Raw genomic sequence first — 20,259 nt, forward strand, 5'->3', positions numbered from 1 at the left:
TGCAGAACAGAGGGGAGGTGGTGGCAGCAATGAGTTCTTGCTGTTGTTATTGAAGCCAGAGAAGAAGAGTGAGCGGGGCCGGAAGGACAGAGCTGACAGAAGGACGGAGCCGTGCCGTGCCGTGCTGTGCTGTGCTGTGCAGGGACTGTAGTGAGCTAGCTCGGTAAAGATGCTGTCCAATATCTCCAATGTGCTCAGAGCTGGTGCTCAGAGAAATGTAAGTACACGGGGTTTAAACTAAAGTAGCCAAACAGTAAACAACAGATGTTTACCAAAACAACAGAGCCGTCGCTGTTCTGACCTTGTGAGGCCGATTCATAGCTTGCTGGGCTAACACAGCTACAGTCTGAGCGGACACCTGGACTCGGTGGGACCGCTTTAGTGTCGCGGGCAGTGAAGACACAAGCTTGTGAAGTGTTGTGTAGGTTTCACTCTTCAGCCGTCAGTGTGGAGTCAGTCGGAGCTGTGTGCGGTTGTTTCTGTCAAAGTTGACAGCGAGCGTTAGCAGCTTTACAACTAGTCGGCTCATTCTGTCAGGTGTTGTCACAGATAGCTTTCCTTTTAGACTTTTCTGTTCCCAATGTATGACGGTAGTTGTAGTTGTCCTGTGTAAGATATAAAACAATAACAACTCTTTTTTTTTTTTTTTTAAATCGTGCTTATTTGGCTGCTCAGACTATCAGAGCCCTAGCTGGGAGGTCATGGAGGATTTCCTGAGACACCCTAACAAACTATTAAAGTTATACGTGAATGAAATCCGTTCAGATGTATCCTAACTGAGGCTGACTGCCTGATGTTTGTCTGTTGAGCTTAAAAAGTAAAGACTTGAGGTTGTAGTTTGTTTAATTTGTTAGTCCACACCATTCTGATGATACTTTATTCGGGCTAGAGTAATCTGCTGTTAGATAGATACTTCGATATCAAGTATGTTGACATGAACAGGAGGTGAATGGGCATATTTGTTATATTTTCTGTGACTTTAATATTTTTCCAGTGTGTTTGCATGTGTTGTCAGACACAGCATTTATTTCTGCTCTGCTGTACAGTAGCAGATTTTAGGTCTGGGTAGCAAAAGCGCTCTGTGGTATGAACTAAATTCATTATCAAAATACTTATTGTTAAATAAAAAAAACTTGTTTATATATTTTTAAGTAAGAAAGAAAGTATTGTTTTGGTTTTTCTAGTATTGAATAACCAGTTTATTTCTCTGTCTTTCAGGGAGCTGCAGTGGTCATGTCAGTGCGCTCCTATGCTGATTTCACAACCCAGGCTACCTTTGAAATAAAGGTAAGCTTAAAACACAAAGTTATATTTTTCTGCTAAACTGATCATCGCACGTGGCAGTTGGTGAGTTATTATAGGTATTTTTTCTTCCCTCTAGAAATGTGACGTCCACAAGCTGGACGAGGCCCCGGCCACTGAGGTGGTTATGACTCGTGATGAGGGTCTGCAGTACTACCGCACCATGCAGACCATGAGGCGTATGGAGCTGAAGGCAGATCAGCTGTATAAGCAGAAGATCATCAGAGGATTCTGCCACTTGTATGACGGCCAGGTTGAGTGCACTATAATTCGTTTCTGGGGTTTCATTTTAATGTTGGAGTAATGGTTTATGTTTGCTGCTCTGGGAAGAATATTAAATGCCATTAAAGTCTGCTTTGAAATACAACCAGATTGAAAACTGATAATTGATAGTATTATTTAAAAATATCTGATAGTAATAGTAAGTAGATTTTACAGTCTTTTAGAGCACATCTCCACACATGTACGCTCTTACACAGAAATCATGTGAAGCTTTTTGTTTTCTACATGTAGGAGGCCTGTGCAGTTGGTATTGAAGGAGCAATTAACTTGTCAGACCACCTGATCACTGCGTACCGTGCCCACGCTTACACTTACACCAGAGGAGGGACTGTAAAGGAGATCATGGCCGAGCTCACCGGTGAGTCCGCTGAGACACGGTGACATTTTCAGTCTCTAAATCATTTTAAACTCCAGTCATGATGGATTTTGAGTTGCAAATTGTTATTTTTCAGCTTTCTAACTGCTGCATGTTGTTTGTAATTTACAGGCAGAAGAGGAGGTATTGCAAAGGGCAAAGGAGGCTCTATGCACATGTACTGTAAAAACTTCTATGGAGGAAACGGAATTGTCGGAGCTCAGGTATATCACCAAAGTCTTCTTTCACACGATCTCTGAACTTAGTATTCAGTCATCTCGTTCAGCTGTTTTTGAAAGGAGCGATAAAGCGATTGGAACAAACCGATTCACATGTTTTGGGTTTAGTGTTAACATGTAAACATGTCCTACCAGTATGCTGTCAATGTTATGAAATTGTGACTTATTAAAGACTTATAAGGGCTAAACGCAGGTATAATTAGTGCGTCTGGTTTGATAGTGTCGACTGATATTGTGGGAATATAGTGGAACTAAAGGAAGGTGACGTTGGTCATTAACAGGTTTATCTTTTTCTGCATATTCCAGAACAGCTTGGCCTCAGTTTAGCCAATAAAAAAAAAAGATTTGAGCATCCAGAAATCCTCAATATTACTGTTGTTATCCACCCATACTAATGAGATTATGTTGGTGCCAAACACATTTAAAACAGGGTCCAGTGGTCTTAAACAGGAGAGGATGGGGAAACAATTATTTGCCACAGTAAGGTCGCAAACTTGGCTGGACGAACCTTGCAGGGCGTCCTAGAAATAGATAAATTAATTATTAATTTGCAAAAAGAGAAAAGGGAGCCAAAACTTAATTTCATTGCTTGGCATCAACCTGTTATATGAAGTCACTCAACTCAAGGGGAGTCATTAGTATCAGATTACCACATAAAAGCAACACACATAAAAGATGATACTGGCTTAAAACAACGTTATAAATATATAAAACAAACAGATTATTCTTTATGATGCTTTTGTCATTGTCGAAATGAACATTGTCTGTTGTTTTGATGAATTTCACGTTTTAACTTTGAAGAATTACAACCTTCAGGCTGATGAACCCATTAAAAAATGTGTGATGTCTATATCAGCATTTAAATACTGTTTGTTGTTGTTTAAATAAGTGCTTTATACATTAAAATGTATATAATGTAACCCCAGACCTCTCTGAATTCTCCTCAGGTTCCCCTGGGTGCTGGTGTGGCTCTGGCCTGCAAGTACTTTGGCAACAATGAGGTGTGCGTCAGCCTCTATGGTGACGGCGCTGCTAACCAGGTATGACACACACATCTCTGGTTTTAATCTAACTTTGTAATTACTGGATGGAATCAATAGCACCACATTGCTGCTATATTACTATAACAATTGTATGCATAAAAGATCATGTGGATGTGTTATATGCTTAATAAGTACATTAAATTGAACTGAAGTTAGATCATCCAGGTATTGTTGGTTACATTTAATTGTCTGTTTCTCTTTGCTGTATACTTCTAATGTAAGCTAACTAGGATAACAATAAAAAAGAGCAATCCTATCTTTGTGCCACATTAAAAAAAAAAAAAAAATCATTTGTGTATTTCACAGGGTCAGATTTTTGAAACCTACAATATGGCAGCACTTTGGAAGCTGCCCGCCATCTTTGTCTGTGAGAACAACAGGTACGGCATGGGCACATCAGTGGAGCGATCTGCAGCCAGCACCGACTACTACAAGAGAGGAGACTACATCCCTGGCCTTCGGGTACTGTTCTTTACCTTATTTTAACTATACAATATAATTTACATATATTATTTCTATATACTTTACACAGCTATGTTTTATGTTAGTCAATCTGATGTTTTTGTGTCCAGGTGGATGGGATGGATGTCCTGTGTGTTCGGGAAGCGACCAGGTTTGCAGCTGATCACTGCCGATCTGGGAAGGTGAGCTAAAAACATTGAATTATATTAAAACAGGGAATGTGGTTGGCATTTTCTCAGCTAAATAATTTTTGTCCCACCTTTCATCAGGGTCCCATTCTCATGGAGCTTCAGACGTACCGCTATCATGGACACAGTATGAGCGATCCTGGTGTCAGGTAAATGATCACAGTTCCTGAACTTTGTATATTTTTTATTTGTTACGGTTTAAATATTTGCTGTAACTACTATAACTCTGTCCTGGTCATCTTGTAAGCACTTTTATTTTAATGATTGATTCATTAGCAATCATTTTATTTCTGTGTATTAATAATAATATCTATCCTCACTGTGCTGCTGCCCCTTGCTTCTGCCACTGTCCCACAGTAGTGTTCACATACTCTCCCTCCTGCTGTAGTAGCCTTTCAATGCCCTGACCACAGCCTAGGGATGGACTGAACACAGATACTAATATGGCTGCTGGCTTTAGCAGATGAATGCCTGGTTTATCTAATCCAGGAGGAATTTCTCAAAGTGCTAATGAGAAATGTAAACACACTACAAATCATATAAAAAGTTACTTTAATTTTGTTCTGTTGATTGGTTTTGCACAATGAGCCCAAATTAAATATCTTCCTTAATAATTAATAGTAGTTAGTGAAAGTAATGTATTGCTGGTTTTTGATTGATTTTCTAATACTTAAGTTGGATTCGGTGTCAGCTCAAAAAGCAAAATGATTGTATTAGTGCATCCCTACAACATCCCTGCACCAATCTCTCCCCTCTCAGCTACCGCACACGTGAAGAGATCCAGGAGGTCCGCGGGAAGAGTGACCCCATCTCCTTGCTGAAGGACCGCATGCTCAGCAACAACATGGCCAGCGTGGAGGAGCTCAAGGTAGCAAATATATTCAGTTTGTAAAATGGAAACAAATCATGCTTCTATGGCTAGTTGAAAGAGTCACATATCTGTATCATACTTTTTTAAATATGTATTTTAAACCTTATTAATTCAAGGGTCCCTCAGTGGGTTTTTGACAAGACTGTTGAGTTGCATAATTCCAAAAAATGCATTGAGACAAACAGGAAGAATATTTTATAGTGTTGATGACTCCCTTAATGTAAAGTATTTGGGGTAATGGGATTGAAGCCTCAAAATATTAAACTAATTATAAAAAAATCTTGAGATAACTAATTACTAAGTGCCCTGAGCTGTTTGGATCTACAAGGAATATCACAAGTTTGTCATAGAAAATTGACAATATGGAGCTGAAAAAAGTAGGATTTCTGCTGCTGTCAGCGATATTGTTGAACTGCAATACATTGTTTAAACACAAGAGAGCTAGTCTCACTGGTTTTAACATCTTACCTTGGGAGCTTAGCTGAACTCACGCAGTTTGGAAGTGTTTTTAGTTTCCAGTTGAATAAGAAAATAGCAAACATACAAGACGATCTATTAACACATTTCCTCATTCTGATGTATTTAAATTCCATACTGTACATTTTTATCTATTTATTTTTTCTAATTGAACAGTACACCAGCATATACACATTTCCTTAGTTGTGCAGGTGTTCTGTAAATGTCACACAGCAAATGACTATAATTCTATGTCTTACCTGTGTCTGTAGGAGATCGATGTGGAGGTGAGGAAGGAGATTGAAGATGCGGCTCAGTTTGCCACCACAGATCCTGAACCCCCACTGGAAGAACTGTGCAACCACATCTTTTACAACGATCCACCGCTGGAGGTTCGCGGCACGAACCCGTGGAGCAAGCTGAAGTCTGTTAGCTAAGGTCGCCCCACCCCACCCTAATATATATTAACTCCCATGCCCCTAACACATACGCACACATCATATAACGTACCATAAACTAGTGCCTCAGACCCAGAACCATCAACAAGTAAATGAATTTCTGTGCTGTACATTTGAACAGCAGGGACCATGTTTACAAAGATGTTCTGAGAATAAAACAAACAAAGATTGACAAAAACACTAATAGAGAATTAATTTATTAGAGTTATTGTGCCAATTGTCTCCCCTATAGTCTCTATTCTTTACATTACTCCTGTTGGTGTCTGCATATGGACACAGCTCATTGTTCTACCTTAAGAAGAGGCAATTACAGCCATCAGTTTGTACATTTGGAAAAGCAGCTTCCTACATAAGACCCTATAAGTGCACTCACTGTGTTGCCATATTCTCCTGAAATTCTGCCCCATATTTATTTATATTTTTCGTAAAGAATATACCAAAAGATATAAATTAGTACTTGTGTTTTTATTTTTATTTTAGTGACATATATTTAAAGTATTTGTTTCTCTTAATATTACACACTTTTGTAAATCTGGTCCCAAGTGAATATATTTATATATTCTAAATTTGCTTGTTTGATGATTGTCTCTGGTCACTTTTGAGGTGTGATTAAGCAAATGTCCATTCGTTTCTGTTGATCTCATAAAAAGACTGTCTGAGCTGTAAAAAGGCTTTGTACTCTTTATACTGAAGTGTACATGATAAAACCCTTCAGTTTGAGTGAACTAGTTCTTGTCTTTTTTTTATTTAACCCCCTTGTTACAAAGACACCATCAGAGGCAGCAGGGTAACGTTACCAACAACATTCTCAATATTTCTCCATATGTTTTTCCTTTAATATGTAGGAGAGATTAAAGATTATCAAGGGAAAGGTTTGAAATGTTTTAATTTAATTTATCCAAACATGTGCCTGGCAGATCTTGTGTTGTTTAGAGGAAGAATGTGTTGTCTCGTGTGTGTGTGTGTGTTTGTGTGTGTGTGTGGTGGTGTGTGTGTGTGTGTTGTGTGTTTGTGTGTGTGTGTCACACTCAAAGCTGAGCAGGTGATTATATGCATCTTAAAGTCAGATGTTTGAAGACATGTTCACTGAGTGTGTTTACATTCATACTGTTATTTTGCAGGTTCTCAGGTGCTTGGGTGCCTTTTTTGAGTTTCACAAACATACATTGTTCATTTTCATATATTTGGAGAAGCTCATTAAATTTCTGCTGTACATGTGTAGATATTTATTATCCTAAATATTCACAATGAAAACTACCACAAGCTGAACAATCTACGGTGAAAATGAACTCAATGACTTTTAGTCGGAGGGCATTCATCATCAAGCTTTGCTATTCACAATAATTTTCTTCAATCAAAGAGAGATGTTGGGTTAAATTTGGTTCAGTTGGGAGAGCATCAGCAGCTCAGGTGACAGTTGTATGTTTTGCTCAAAAGGTGTTTGTGATATTTCAACACGCCAGTAGTGGTGCATTATTTGCTCAAATGTACAGAGACAGTACGTGGACATTTTGAATTTCAGTCTGTTTTTTATCTTGTCAAAAAATGTGGACCTCAGGTAGTAAAATGAAAACAGCTTTCATATCAACATGTACTGCTAGCAGCAAGCTGCCATGTTAATTTTCAGTTAATAATATTCATAAACATTGTAACAGTGCTTGTAATCCTTTAAAGGGGAAACAGAAGGGAAAGGGTCTTCCTCTGTAATGTGAAAAGTATTGAGTCACATAATAAAACAGACTAAAATTTAAAATGTCAGTACCTGTCTTAATACAACTGAAATTGCCTACAATGAGTATTTGTTGTAGTAAACTGTTACATTCAGGGTGGCTGATGATGCAAAGAAACGCTCCATGGAAACTCTGGTTTAATGTGTGAACTGTAATAAAAAGACTGTACCGCACTGTTTGCTTCATTCCCACTGATGTGACGTATAACAAAGAGAGCAGATGAACTGCCTCATATGCCATTCATCTTACACAACATTAGATAGTCTTGTATCCACACGTTTATCAAAGTAGTTTTTTCAAAGGAGAGAAATTGTGCAATCAGTCAATGTCCTGAAACAAAACAATGAAATAATAAGAAGGTTTTCCATATATCTGCTTTGTCAAAGCTGTGTGTGCTGTTGCAGGCAGGTTCTCAACCTATGTTTATGTACTGGAAGTGATCAGACCAGAAAGACAACCTGGCTGTGAAGAATGACAACTATTATGTGACATAAGTAGCATCAGTCGCTCATCTCCAACACACTGTGGACAACTTCTCAGAGGAAGGTTCGCTTGGCCTACTTATACACTGAAATACCACTTTAGGGTAATACTGGAGGTTGTAGTTTGTATTGAAGTTGCATTGTAGAGAAAAGTGTTGATTCACTGTAATCACTCAGAACACATATATTATCCTTTATGTAAAATTCTTGAAAATATTAACAAAAGAAGAGAAACTGAAATTTCCTAACCTGTTTTTGTCTAATTTTTTGTTTCATATATATAGATATAAGACAATACAACTACATACAACATAGAAAGTAACATGAAATTAGACTATAAAGAATTATTACTGTGGCTGTAACTATCTTTATTTTATCTTCTCCAAGAGAGACCAGAGAACAATAAACATTCACAGTAACACAATCCACAAACAGAAACACCACAACCACAAGGAATTAATAAAAAACGTCAGATAATAGTGGAGAAGAGTAGTCGACTCGACATCGAGTCGAGTTTAAGTTTGCAGTTTGGTCAATTTAAAATTATAAGGTTCCACCAACATTTCACACATGAGGAATGTCTAAGGTTGTTTTACTGGAACGTGTACAGTAGTTACTAGAATTAAAGGAGAGAAGAGATGTAGTAGTAGTTTGCAAGCTTGAACAGTAGAGCTTTATATGGATATTTCAATCAGGAGACTTCATTAAGAGTGAACTTGCATTTGCATAATAAAGAGGAGAAATGTAAATAGTCTTAGACCCCATTGTGACTTCATCATATTTTAAAGGGGGAAGTATAGGATACCTGGCCCCCAGTGGAGTCCAGACCCTGCTGGTGATCCTGATGGGGGGGAAGAGAATGGCTGAAGAAGATCTGGGTGGGTCTGAGGAGGAGCCGGCTTATGGTGAGCTCAGATGTGGGGTGGAAGTGATGAAACTGGAGGTGAATGGAGGTGGAGGAGGGCTTCAACGATTTGCACTTTAATCTCAGCTGACAGAGCAGAGAGGAGAACAGATTTCAGATTCTTAGTGGACAGAGATTGTGGCAAAATTTGGTTGGTTAACTGAAAGATTAAATGCCCATAGTCAGCTAATGACAATGAAAGTGTGAGAGAGGGAGAGAGAGACATGTGAATGAATGAAAAGCATAAAAAAAGCTTTCCTGATTCATTCAACTTGAAAGGCCTTTCATTTCTCTTGCAGGGAGCTGCAGTGGTGATGTCAACATGCAGATGTGCTGACTTCACCTCAGGCTACATTTGAACAATGGATATTTACTCTGATATATACATATAACTTTATTTAACCAGAACTAGGCCTCACTGAGATTAAAAACTTATGCTGTGTTTATGTTAATAAATATTGTTACATAATATCGAGTTTGTGCTGATTCATTTTGGATATCATTTGAAATAGAGACAAATACACAGAGACACAGAGGTGACAGAACATTCAAATACACTATGAAGCTACGGCCCCTGAGGACAGTCAGTGGGGAGGGGAAGTTTTTAGGTCAGCAAGTTCCACTACTGAAGTCTAGACTCAAATATCTCAACAACTATTGGATGGATCTGTGAAGTTTTGAACTGGTGTTTGTAGTCCCCACAGGATGAATCCTACTGACTTTGGTCCTTGAAGAACACCAGCAGGTCAAGATCATCACTTATTGAATAGTGAATATCTACAGATCTACTGTATGGATTGAAACTAAAGGTTGTACATTTTTGAATTTCCTGGTTCCAAGACACTGTGCTCCATAATGCCTCTGGTTAATATTCCTCTATCATCACCATGAGGTTGGTTTCAAACAGTTTTGTTGCAGCGTTAGAATGATAAGTTACCAGATGACAGTAAATGAGTGGAAACTTTCAAATGTTTAAAAATGTATTATTTGGGATTCTGTACTGTTAAACAATTCCCTTTTTCAACAGAAGTACTACTTTTTCCATGTTGTTAATCTAAATAATAAATTGATTGTTGCATTGCAGTCAGTTTGCATCCATTTCATTTACTGTGAATGCCACATGGAATTATTATCCAACAGGAAGAGTAAGTTGCATTCAGTGTATGTTACAGTAAAAACTATGATTCATGGTTGTATTTTAGATTTTTAGTGTTTTATTTAAGAGTCCACCACTGATATAGGCATTCAGTGAAGACAATGAACAAGCAATCTAAACAATATATTTCAGATTAGACTAGATTACTGAGAGAAAGTAAATGAAAACATGATAATAATGGTAAAATAATTTAAAACTGCATAATAGTATGTAGTGATAGTGTGCAGAAAATATGTGACAGGGAGACATGGAGCTATGGAAGAAGGGAAAAAAACCTATGACAAGGTAGTAGTATTTATTTATGTATTCGTTTTTATTTATAGACTAAGAGAGCAGGGGTTAAAGAGGGACACATCTGGAGAAAGAAGCGAGCGCCATGGGCTAATTAACTCCAGGAGATGGCAGTAATGCGGCAATAAGGACGCCAGCTGCTGCGCAACCCTGGATGAAGAAGAAGAAGAGGAGAAGGAAGAAGGTCTCTTCAAATCCTGCCCAAAGACGCATTGCCAGTCAGTGGCTACGTGCTCCCAAAGCAACGGCACAATGGAGTTTCTCTTCCACATGAATCCAAAGAAGGAGCTTTTGTGCGCGCTTTGTGCCGCGCTCTCCCTCCTCCTCCTCACCACAGTCACATCTGCAGAGGAAGGCGCTCATGTGAAAAACTCCCAGTGTCACAACTACGCGGGAGGACACGTCTATCCTGGAGAGGCTTTCCGGGTGCCCGTGTCCGACCATTCCCTGCACCTCAGCAAAGCCAAGAGTGAGTCTGTCTCATGATTTGATCCGCAGGTGATCGGTTGAGTGTGTGTGTGTGTGTGCAGTTGTGCAGAGGTTGCAAACAGCTGCTGCAGCGGTGGCGCGTCCGTCTGTCAGGACAATGGGAACAAACAAAAACAGCGACTGTCTGCGGTCCTGTGCTCATGTTTGTCTTGTGGATTCATTCTCAGTTGAAAATTTAAGAGGTCAGTAAACTTTTAATCAGATCAAGTTTAAACTTTGTATTCAGTTCAAGTGAGGACAACGTCACTCGGAGAAAAACTCATTGCTGTTCCTGCACACCCCCCCCCCCCCAACACCACAACACCCTTGCTTCCAAAACCCCCGCCCCTCCGACACATGACGAGGTTATGGCCGAGCACAGACACTGCTGATGATAACGCCAAAAGGTTGGACAAAATAACAGAAACACTAAGGAGAAACTATCAGAGGCGTCCAGTGAACGTATGTTGGAGTTAGGCATTCTGCTTAAGGCCTCTGTTTCTCTGTTTTCTGTGAGTCTTCATGAGTTCTGAGACTTTACCCCCACGCCACAGTACCCACTTCTGCACCAGCATGGGCTGATTGACATCCAACATTTCAAAATGATGTCATGCATACAGCAGGATAAGAAAAGTCATAGATATAATGATGACATTGTTTGTTCTAGGAAAACTGCACTGGCAATAAAGATTCAAATATTTATTTATCGCAATCAGTGTGCAGTTAAAATGCTTTGTTACCATCTCCATAGACTGTGCATATGGGGCATGTGTGTTAAAGAAAAATATATAAACAAAGAGAAAAGACATTTCAACAAGCAAATGTATGTATAAGAAAATGAAAACAGAGCACAAAGTAGTAAATAGTAGAATACAAGCCTTGAAACCTGGATCTGGGACATGGGACATAGAACAAAATGTGAAAATGCACATTATAGAGATTCCAGATATTAGAGCTGGAAGTAAGGTGAAACCTTTAAACTACCTGTGAGAATTGCATTGTTTAGAATCTGTATCTGAACTTTAGATACACACTACACAACATCATGGACTCAAAATAGAAATGCAAGTTAAATCAGCACCTCTAAAAGTCTCAGTGTGCCATTTAAAAGTTAAAGCACTACTTAAATATTTATTTCAATCCCCGCAAATGTTTGCTGAAGTACGTATGTGACATTTAGTCATTTGCAGCAACCAAACCCATCATGGATGCATACATTCTTCCTACTCCAGTTTCACAGCCTGTCTCTTTCAGCAAAGCCAAGAACGAGTTTCTCCCATGATTTCCTCCACAGGTGACATGTTAGTATTTGTGCAGTGCAAGTGCAGCAGTTTGCTTTCCTTCCCCTGGCTGACAAACAGCTGCTGCAGCAGTTTCAGTGCAGTGCTCCTGCTGCCAGGACAATAGAAACAAACTGACAGTGTGTGTCTGCAGTCTTGTGTTTATATTTGATTGCCTTGTGGTTTAATTCTCCATTGACAGTTAAAGAGGTCAGTAAACTTTTAATCAGAGGGTTTTTTTGTAGGACACGTCATTCTATGAGTTCCCCCCTCCGCCCCTTAGACACGTGACGTTATCTGGCCCAGCACCAACACTGCTCATAATAACCCTAGAGGGTTGGACAAAATAACAGAAACAGAGGCATCAATCAAACTCGTGGTATTATGAGACATAATGTAGGTTAAAATTCGCACATTGTATAGACAACAAATATTAGATATGGAAGTAAAATTAAAAGTACCTCTGATAATAATACTGTACAGTTCAATTTAGATGTAAACATTTAAAAACCTCAAAACATATATTGGTGTTAAATCTGCTCCTTTAAAAGTGTATATGTAAGATTATGTCTCTCCTAAAACGCTGAAGCACTACTGTCATTTCACTTTGAATCCCTGCACATTTTTGCTAAAACACATATCTGACATTTAGTCATTTGCAGCCACAAAACACATTTAATGGTTTTATCAATCCATGTATTTTTATTCCTTCTTCAGTTTCCAAGCCTGCACCACACTGGGAGGGAACAGCCGTCATTAACGGTGAATTCAAGGAGCTGAAGCTGTCAGACTACAAAGGGAAATATATTGTCTTTTTCTTCTATCCTCTGGATTTGTGAGTAACATCTGAAGCACACATTACATAATCACTTCATTTGTGTTGCTGGGATCGCTGCACCGCAGAGGATATTCTTATGTAAATGTGTTGGTTCTGTCATTTGCAGCACATTTGTCTGCCCCACTGAGATCATTGCATTCAGCGACCGTGTGCATGAGTTTCGGGCCATCAATACAGAGGTGGTCGCCTGCTCTGTTGACTCCCAGTTCACCCACCTTGCCTGGTAAGACTGCGGTCCCCACTGCACCCACAAAATGCTATCAGACTCAAAGTAAAAACCTAATAATAGGACATCCAATAGTAGATGCTACTACTAACATTTCAAAACATTCATTTTAGGGGTTTAGTTGCTTTTTTATCTTTTACCTTCATTGATTGTTTATTTTTGGTTGATTATGTCGTGCTTTAGAGCTCTATTTTAAAATCTTTGCTTTTCTCTCACATTTGTTGTTAATACAAGGATCAATACGGCGAGAAAGCAGGGTGGACTTGGACCAATGAAGATCCCTCTGTTGTCAGACCTCACTCACCAGATTTCAAAAGACTACGGGGTCTACCTGGAGGACCAGGGACACACACTGAGGTGCAGTTTCACATTTACATTTATGACCATTGTCAAAGGTTTATAGGTGATCAATTTGATGAAACATGTCCTGTTATGTAACACTGTTACGCCACTCTGAGGTGCTTTAGGAGTGAACAAAAGCGATAAGTTGTAAAAGCAGCCATGAAAGAAACAGTTTGTGTGGCATCAATGTGTCTTCCTCCAACATTTATTATATGAATCACATTAGATGCTTCTACATAACAAATATGCAACCATATAGAGGTTAACAGTAAACAACTAACAGCGAGTCGTGCTTCAATCTCTCTCAGGGGACTCTTCATCATTGACGACAAAGGCATCCTGAGGCAGATCACCATGAACGATCTTCCAGTGGGAAGATCTGTGGACGAGACCCTGCGGCTGGTGCAGGCCTTTCAATACACAGACAAACACGGAGAGGGTACGAGAAGCTCATTTAAAACAAGTCAACATGTGAAATTACATGATATCCATCTGGAGTTCACTTATATTAAGAGCTGAAATGCATTCATTGTTTTCATGGCTACAGTGCAGCTGTACCTGGACACTCATAGTTGTTTTTCTTGTGCTGACTGGAATTATGTCCTTTACAGTGTGTCCAGCAGGATGGAAGCCAGGCAGCGACACAGTGAGTATCACCGTACTTACAAATCAGTCTGTGTCCAGCTAGCATAACAACAAATATTGTCACTGTCTGTGTAAATGACAAGCTGTCTCAGATGAAAAGAAAAGCATTTACATTTCACAATGAAGTTTCACAGTCAGGAGGTCTGAGGCTACATCCACACTACCATGTTTTCATTTTAAAACACACATTCTGCACATCTGCAGCAGTTGCCATTGCTGGCAGCTACTTCTGATGCATTATGTGCAACATGGTCCAAACTTGAGATCAGGGATGTTCACTGAGGAATTACACGTCTTAGTATTTTAGGGGAAAAAATTCTGCTTTTAAAATAAGTTCATTGTGAAAATAAAGCAATAATTAGAAAACTACTGGACTAGTTTGTTGTCAGGGATTAACATTAGTCACAGACTGGTTTATGTCATATTCTAGTATATTTCTACTGTTTAGTGATACTTAATGTGCACTAATTTAATGAATTCTCTCCCACAGATCATTCCCGACCCTTCAGGCAAGCTGAAATATTTTGATAAACTGAACTGATCTTGATCATCCCAGTCTGTGAAATCCACCACTAACTGAAAGTACAAATAAAATGTGTTTTCCTAAAATTTCTGTCTGTCTGGTCTTTAAATTCATCTGACTTTAGTGACAACATATAAGCTTTTGTCTTATTTAGTGCAGACAGTTTCAAAGTCTGCATCATAGTGAGAAGCAGCAGCTGTCATTGATGTGAATTCACTCTGCCAGATGCTAACTAGCAACAACAAGATTACAAAGAGTCAAGTCGAAAGATGAAAGCAAGTGTTTAATTTCTATATTGTCAGTTCAGCAGTGAAACAGTAATTGGCACCCTTCAACAATGCTCATACAAATATGTATAAAAAAGAAAGTATAAAAATTGTTATCACTAGAAGAAACTGAATTGTTCAACATGACATCCCTGCGTTGTCTTAAATAATAAAGCAACATAAATAATACCTACACTACTACTAATGTACTAAGGGATGTTTTTCATGTTGGAACAATAACTGAAAGCTTAATCAGTGTGAGAGCTTGTGGAGAAAACCGTATTGTCCTGTATTTTCTGAAACTGAACTGATGCAAAGTTGAAGAAAAGTTCTGGAGTGTATAAATCCTGCATGCGGAGTACATGTGCACTGATTTAAAAACAGGGCAAACAAGAATGCATGACTGACTTGTGGCACACTTGTATAACAAATGACCCAACTTTTTGAAAATAACACGGTTGCCTTTTTAGGCCTTGCAACTGCAACTATAATGCATGCAGAAGCATGTATGTCATGTTTGTGGTTTATTTGTAGCAGGAGAAAATTTGCTCTTGCTCTGCAAGTCAGCCGAATGCAACAGCATTTATTTATTTATTTAGCAACATTATGCCTGTTTAAAGGACAGATGCTGAACACTATACACTAACTCTATCCAGTCTCTGTGACAGGATAATCTCCGGCCATTTGGAGTATTTAAGTCTCAAAAGATTTGACTAAAAGATGCTTTCCTGGCTAATAATCACACCAAAAGATGTCACCACATCACAGCCTCTAAGCTTCCACATCAAGAGTTAATCTATCAGCTGCCTGTCCCTGGTTATAGATAACCAAAATTTCCGTCCTCATTTTTATTGAACGTACAACCCATTAACTACATATTACATAAATGGGACCATCAATATAGATCAATAAAGATTTAGTTTTTCTGATCTTAGCAGTGCAAATGACTGACTGTGTGTTTGCAGAGTAGGAGTGACCTACTGTAGAACAACTGGTTTATTGTTAAATGTTGCATATGTTTGTTTCCCATTGGGCTTATCCTTCACTCAGATAAGAGTATTCACACACATCCTAACTAAAAGAGGGCAGGTGCTGAGCTGAAAGTGAGCAAATCATTATTACAACGTCACTTAATAAATAAGTGGACATTGGAGCCCTGCATTACGCAAGTTGTTTATTTATTTATTTAATTATTCCTTACTCAGCTCTACAGACATTATTTGCACTGCGTTTTTCTAGGTCTGGTTAATCATTTCTTTTTAAACAACATTCAAATGAAGTACAGTGATCCACACAAAGATAAGGACAGAACAAGAAAAAAACAGGATGTTAAGGGCTGTGTGACCATATGTTAATTATTAACCAGGTTTACTTCTTCCTGGGATACATAAAAGGGAAGTTACTCAAGGTGCTGTACCACTCTGTCAGACACATCCAATGCAAACGCTATTTACTGGTTTTCTCAGTTCACTGCCGGGGGATGAACTCCTGAGGAGCGAATGAAGAAACAAATTTTGCTTTTATTCACATTCAGAGGATTAGTAAGCAAAGGGAAAAAGAGTAAAAAGAGAAAATGGCCAGTTTTATATTACGGAAAGCTGAACCCAACGACGTGTCCGATATCCTGCGACTCATAAAGGTAAGCCAAATGTTAAAGCCTAATATTGAAACAACCAACAGGACGTTTGACAGCAAATCTATCATCTCTGCCACTTGATTGTAGTAAAAGCATAATTTACTGGCCTTTTTTTTTTGCCCTTTAGGAACTTGCTAAATTTGAAGAGATGGAGGAGAAGGTCATGCTGAGTGAGAAAGGTGCTTTAGTTTATGTTGTTATACACATGCATTTAATACACATTATTTACCTGGATGTTAAAAAATGTTCACACATTCTTATAAAAGCAATGTCCCACTTGTAGATCTACTTGAAGACGGCTTTGGGGACCATCCTTTCTACCACTGCCTGGTTGCTGAAGTCCCAAAGGAGCAGAGCTCTGAAGGTAAGTGAGTGAGTCATATTTGTTAAGAAGTTAAAGGTTTACCCTTTACATTCAACCCCTAACCTGTGGCGTTTTCTTCTAGGATACACTGTGATTGCGTTTGCCATGTACTACTTCACGTATGACCCTTGGATCGGGAAGCTTCTCTACTTGGAAGACTTCTATGTCATGCAGGAGTTTCGTGGTAAAGTGCTGTTATATATATATGATAATAAAGGTTAATAAGTTACAGAGACAATGCATTTTACACACACACACTCTCTCGTGTACAAACTGTTTTAACTGCTCTCTGTACACTTAATGTTTCACCAGGTTTTGGCATTGGTTCACAAATCCTGAAGGTTCTGAGTGAGGTATGGTTGCATGTGCAGTTAAAGTTTAACAGATTCAACTTGATTTCAGCTGCATTCAGTACTTCATGTCCTTGTGTTTTATGTTTTTCTTCCCCTAGACTGCAGTGAAGACTCGCTGTAGTGGCATGCACTTCATTGTGGCAGAAAACAACACAAAGTCTATTGAGTTCTACAAGCGAAGAGGAGCAGCTGACCTCTCGTCCGAGGAGGGCTGGCGTCTTTTTGAGATTGAAAAGGAGGAACTGCTGAAAATGACTGCCAAATAGAGTTTACAGTGAAATGACTTGTACTTTTATGACTTGACATGAAAATAATAATCCTGTTTTGTTTGATCAGTGACACAGACTTAATAAATACATTTAAAAATCAACTGTTACCTTTAATAATGAATTGTTTCTGTAACTTTCACTTATCATAAATGTATAAAGAGCTTTGTTGGTAAGTAAATGAACATATAATAGGATAACTATGCTAACTATACCGCTGGCAGGCCTGTAAAGGTAAAATCTGTCAATGATTTGAGAAAAAGTCACAAAAACTAAACACAATCTGTGTATAAGTAAAAGTCCTGTACTGAAAATGTTCTTTAAGTTGAAAACAAATGATCAGCTACTTGTATTGATCACAATTATGTAAGTGTCACAAATAAAGGACTCAATATACAGTAGAATGGTCCCTGTGAGTGTTAAATTATTATGTTATAATATTGGATTATTATTACTGATGCATTAACATGTAAGAAGGCAAAGCAAAATTATTTATACAGCACTTTTAATCTAAGTGCTTTACAGAGTTCACAAGAACATGATAGGATAAAAACAATCAAATCAAACACGAAAACAATAAAATAAAATTAATTTGATTAAAGAGATTACATTAATTAAAAGCAATGTTAAACAGGTAGTTATTTAGCTTGGATTTGAAAGTCGTCCGCAGAGTTTCAAGTCTTCTGGCACTTTGTTCCACATTCGAGCAGCACAGAAACTAAAGGCAGATTCTCCACGCTCAGTTTTAACTCTGGGAGCAGCCAGTAATCAGAACCAGCCGGCCTCAGAGGTCTGCAAGGTTCCCACTGGGTCAGGAGATCTGATAAGTATGTTGGTCCTAAACCATTCATATACTTATGGACGAGTAGCAGAATCTTTAAGTTAATTTAGTGAGGAACTGGAGTCATATGCTGCCTTTGTCACAACCCCGGCAGCAGCATTCAGCTGTCTGATTGCTGTCTTACTTTATATAACAAATGTATTGTGGGTTATAGGCTGATGATCAATTTGTGTGTAGTATATTATTTTGTAAACTCCCCATGCACTGCCAACAATGGTCAGGTGCTGGTAGGTCTCAGGGCCATGTAGTAAGAAATCTGAATAAACCACGCACACTGGAGTGACTTTACAGTGATTTATTTAAGAGCAAAGTACTTTTAATTTTGATTCAATTTTGTACTCAAGTACAAATACATTTTTTACACAAGTACAGTACTTGAGTAAATTCTACCACTGTTTAAAATTGTACTTACAAATACATTTGATTTGTAAATGTGTGATATTTTCTTACTTTCTAAATCTGCCTGCATCAAAAAGAAGGGCGTTTACTGTAAACACTACTACCTTTACATGCCCATTTGTTTTGTCCCCAATAATGAACTTTTTTTTTTTTTTAATTAAAAAATTAAAATGAAAAAGCTTATTTCTTATATGTCTAAACATCAAGAAATGTCGACTACTTAAACTAACGTAGTTGTAAAGAGTGGGTTGACTCCACTGACACTGTGTAGTTTCTTTAGAGACAGCGGTTTGTTTAAATGTTGGATGTCTGGAGGTCATAGTTTAATCACCTCTTATTGTCCACCTTCTCCAGCCGCAAACACTCTGCTGTGAGGGTGGTGGTGGGTTGAAAGCAGCCCCATCACCAGCTACACCAACCTTGGGGGCACAAGCTAATTAGAAATGAACAGTGCGGTGCACGTATGAACACCCCCCGTCTGAGCCGCGGTGCTCAGATTATGGCCTGTTTGGTGCCTGCCGGTGTGATTTCCACCACAACCCTTCCGCATTTTCCTGCTGCTCTCGGGCTGTGACGTGTCGTGCTGACGGCGGCCTCGGAGCTGGAGGAGCGGGGGGCTGTAGCATGACAAGATCTGGCTCCAGACGTCCTGCTTTGCTTTCAGCAGAGCTCCAGAAACAACCCCTAACCCCTCCTTCTCTGCTCCTCTCCGGCCCGCCCAAATAACACAAAATTCCCGACTGAATCCTGCCCGAGTCTGGGGGAACCAGGCGGCCTGGGAAGCCGAGGAGCGGACAGAGGCCATCCCTGCAGCATACATCTGGTACGCGGGTCATTTTTGCTCCCGGGGCGCCCGTTTGCAGAGCTGTGTTTGCATTTATGTGTGTATCTTTGTTTTTGCATGCATGTGGTATTTTAATTTATTTCTTTATGCTCGCCGAGAGGCCGCAGAGGGTTGGGCCTTTTCTTCTCAGGGCCCGGGCCTTTACAGAGGCCGTAATTGGTAATTCCGGCCTATCCGGTTAGCTCGTCCGCCCGCTGAAAGGAGCGGGGGCTTTTCGCTGTAATCGCCGGTCGTCGTTGGCTACCGTCATTTGTAATCGGTAATACCAGTTAATGTACAGTGTGGCATTCAACAGAAACGCATTTAACCTTTCCTCGCCGCGCAGGAGCTTTTACAAATGAGCGGTGAAATTATCATTCGCCCGGGCTGCGAGCTAACAAAATGGCGGGCGCTAGTGTGATGAAAATCGGCTGTATAAAACGAGTGAGTGAGTTTAGCCTCCTGCTAGCTGGCTCCTACAGAGTCGAGCCACTTTACACATAACGTAACCTCGCTTTATGTATTATGTGCTTTTAATAACGCTGCATATGTGTGTGTGTCGGTGCAGCCAGCTGTTTGTACATGTGTGTGTTTTGGCCGTGGCAGCCGGACTTTGCGGTATATTGAGTTAATCGGTGCTAGCGTTGACTCCAGTGGTCAGCTGAAGACACTGCCGTTCATCTTCTCATCGGGGTTTAGTGGTGCATGAATGAGTAGCTAAGGTAGTGTGGTCGCCGTGATCGGGGTTTTTTTTTACGTGTTGGCGGCAT

General features: G+C 39.3%; 4 protein-coding genes across 5 annotated transcripts in view; all 4 read left to right on the forward strand.

The window, feature by feature from the left end:
* Positions 1-54: 54 nt before the first annotated feature.
* pdha1a (pyruvate dehydrogenase E1 subunit alpha 1a) lies at positions 55-7,559 on the forward strand. The gene is made up of 11 exons (XM_035666135.1): positions 55-217; positions 1,219-1,287; positions 1,382-1,555; positions 1,816-1,942; positions 2,072-2,163; positions 3,126-3,218; positions 3,528-3,683; positions 3,794-3,865; positions 3,953-4,020; positions 4,631-4,739; positions 5,471-7,559. Exons 1-11 carry the CDS (start codon positions 170-172, stop codon positions 5,633-5,635), a joined length of 1,173 nt encoding a protein of 390 aa, XP_035522028.1. The 5' UTR covers positions 55-169; the 3' UTR covers positions 5,636-7,559.
* Positions 7,560-10,363: 2,804 nt separating this feature from the next.
* Positions 10,364-14,627, forward strand: prdx4 (peroxiredoxin 4). The gene is made up of 7 exons (XM_035667271.1): positions 10,364-10,688; positions 12,685-12,802; positions 12,912-13,028; positions 13,266-13,388; positions 13,682-13,812; positions 13,985-14,019; positions 14,509-14,627. The coding sequence occupies exons 1-7, from the start codon at positions 10,472-10,474 to the stop codon at positions 14,557-14,559; spliced, it is 792 nt and encodes a 263-aa protein (XP_035523164.1). The 5' UTR covers positions 10,364-10,471; the 3' UTR covers positions 14,560-14,627.
* Positions 14,628-16,209: 1,582 nt separating this feature from the next.
* On the forward strand, positions 16,210-17,827 carry LOC118331662 (diamine acetyltransferase 1-like). Its single transcript, XM_035666728.1, has 6 exons — positions 16,210-16,446; positions 16,571-16,622; positions 16,727-16,807; positions 16,890-16,991; positions 17,120-17,160; positions 17,259-17,827. Exons 1-6 carry the CDS (start codon positions 16,381-16,383, stop codon positions 17,424-17,426), a joined length of 510 nt encoding a protein of 169 aa, XP_035522621.1. The 5' UTR covers positions 16,210-16,380; the 3' UTR covers positions 17,427-17,827.
* A 1,215-nt stretch (positions 17,828-19,042) lies between these two features.
* Positions 19,043-20,259, forward strand: part of LOC118331330 (zinc finger Y-chromosomal protein 1) — a 9,204-nt gene continuing 7,987 nt past the window's right edge. Inside the window, exon 1 of one of the 2 annotated variants that reach the window (XM_035666173.1) lies at positions 19,043-19,489. The gene's annotated coding sequence lies outside the window, so the exon portion shown is untranslated. The remainder of the gene's footprint in view (positions 19,490-20,259) is intronic. The other variant, XM_035666174.1, reaches the window with a different exon arrangement.

This window comes from Morone saxatilis, unplaced genomic scaffold (assembly GCF_004916995.1).
Source record: "Morone saxatilis isolate NCDOM2014 unplaced genomic scaffold, NCSU_SB_2.0 Contig20, whole genome shotgun sequence".
In the NCBI taxonomy this organism is placed as follows: Eukaryota; Metazoa; Chordata; class Actinopteri; family Moronidae; genus Morone; species Morone saxatilis.

Bases quoted from the DNA above. Each gene is read 5' to 3' on its own strand.
- pdha1a (XM_035666135.1), top strand. From the start codon at position 170: ATGCTGTCCAATATCTCCAATGTGCTCAGAGCTGGTGCTCAGAGAAAT. The intron at 1,288-1,381 runs GTAAGCTTAAAA...TCTTCCCTCTAG, and splicing joins AGGCTACCTTTGAAATAAAG to AAATGTGACGTCCACAAGCT. The intron at 2,164-3,125 runs GTATATCACCAA...AATTCTCCTCAG, and splicing joins ACGGAATTGTCGGAGCTCAG to GTTCCCCTGGGTGCTGGTGT.
- prdx4 (XM_035667271.1), top strand. From the start codon at position 10,472: ATGGAGTTTCTCTTCCACATGAATCCAAAGAAGGAGCTTTTGTGCGCG. The intron at 13,029-13,265 runs GTAAGACTGCGG...TGTTAATACAAG, and splicing joins CAGTTCACCCACCTTGCCTG to GATCAATACGGCGAGAAAGC. The intron at 13,389-13,681 runs GTGCAGTTTCAC...AATCTCTCTCAG, and splicing joins GACCAGGGACACACACTGAG to GGGACTCTTCATCATTGACG.
- LOC118331662 (XM_035666728.1), top strand. From the start codon at position 16,381: ATGGCCAGTTTTATATTACGGAAAGCTGAACCCAACGACGTGTCCGAT. The intron at 16,808-16,889 runs GTAAGTGAGTGA...GTTTTCTTCTAG, and splicing joins AAAGGAGCAGAGCTCTGAAG to GATACACTGTGATTGCGTTT. The intron at 17,161-17,258 runs GTATGGTTGCAT...TTCTTCCCCTAG, and splicing joins TCCTGAAGGTTCTGAGTGAG to ACTGCAGTGAAGACTCGCTG.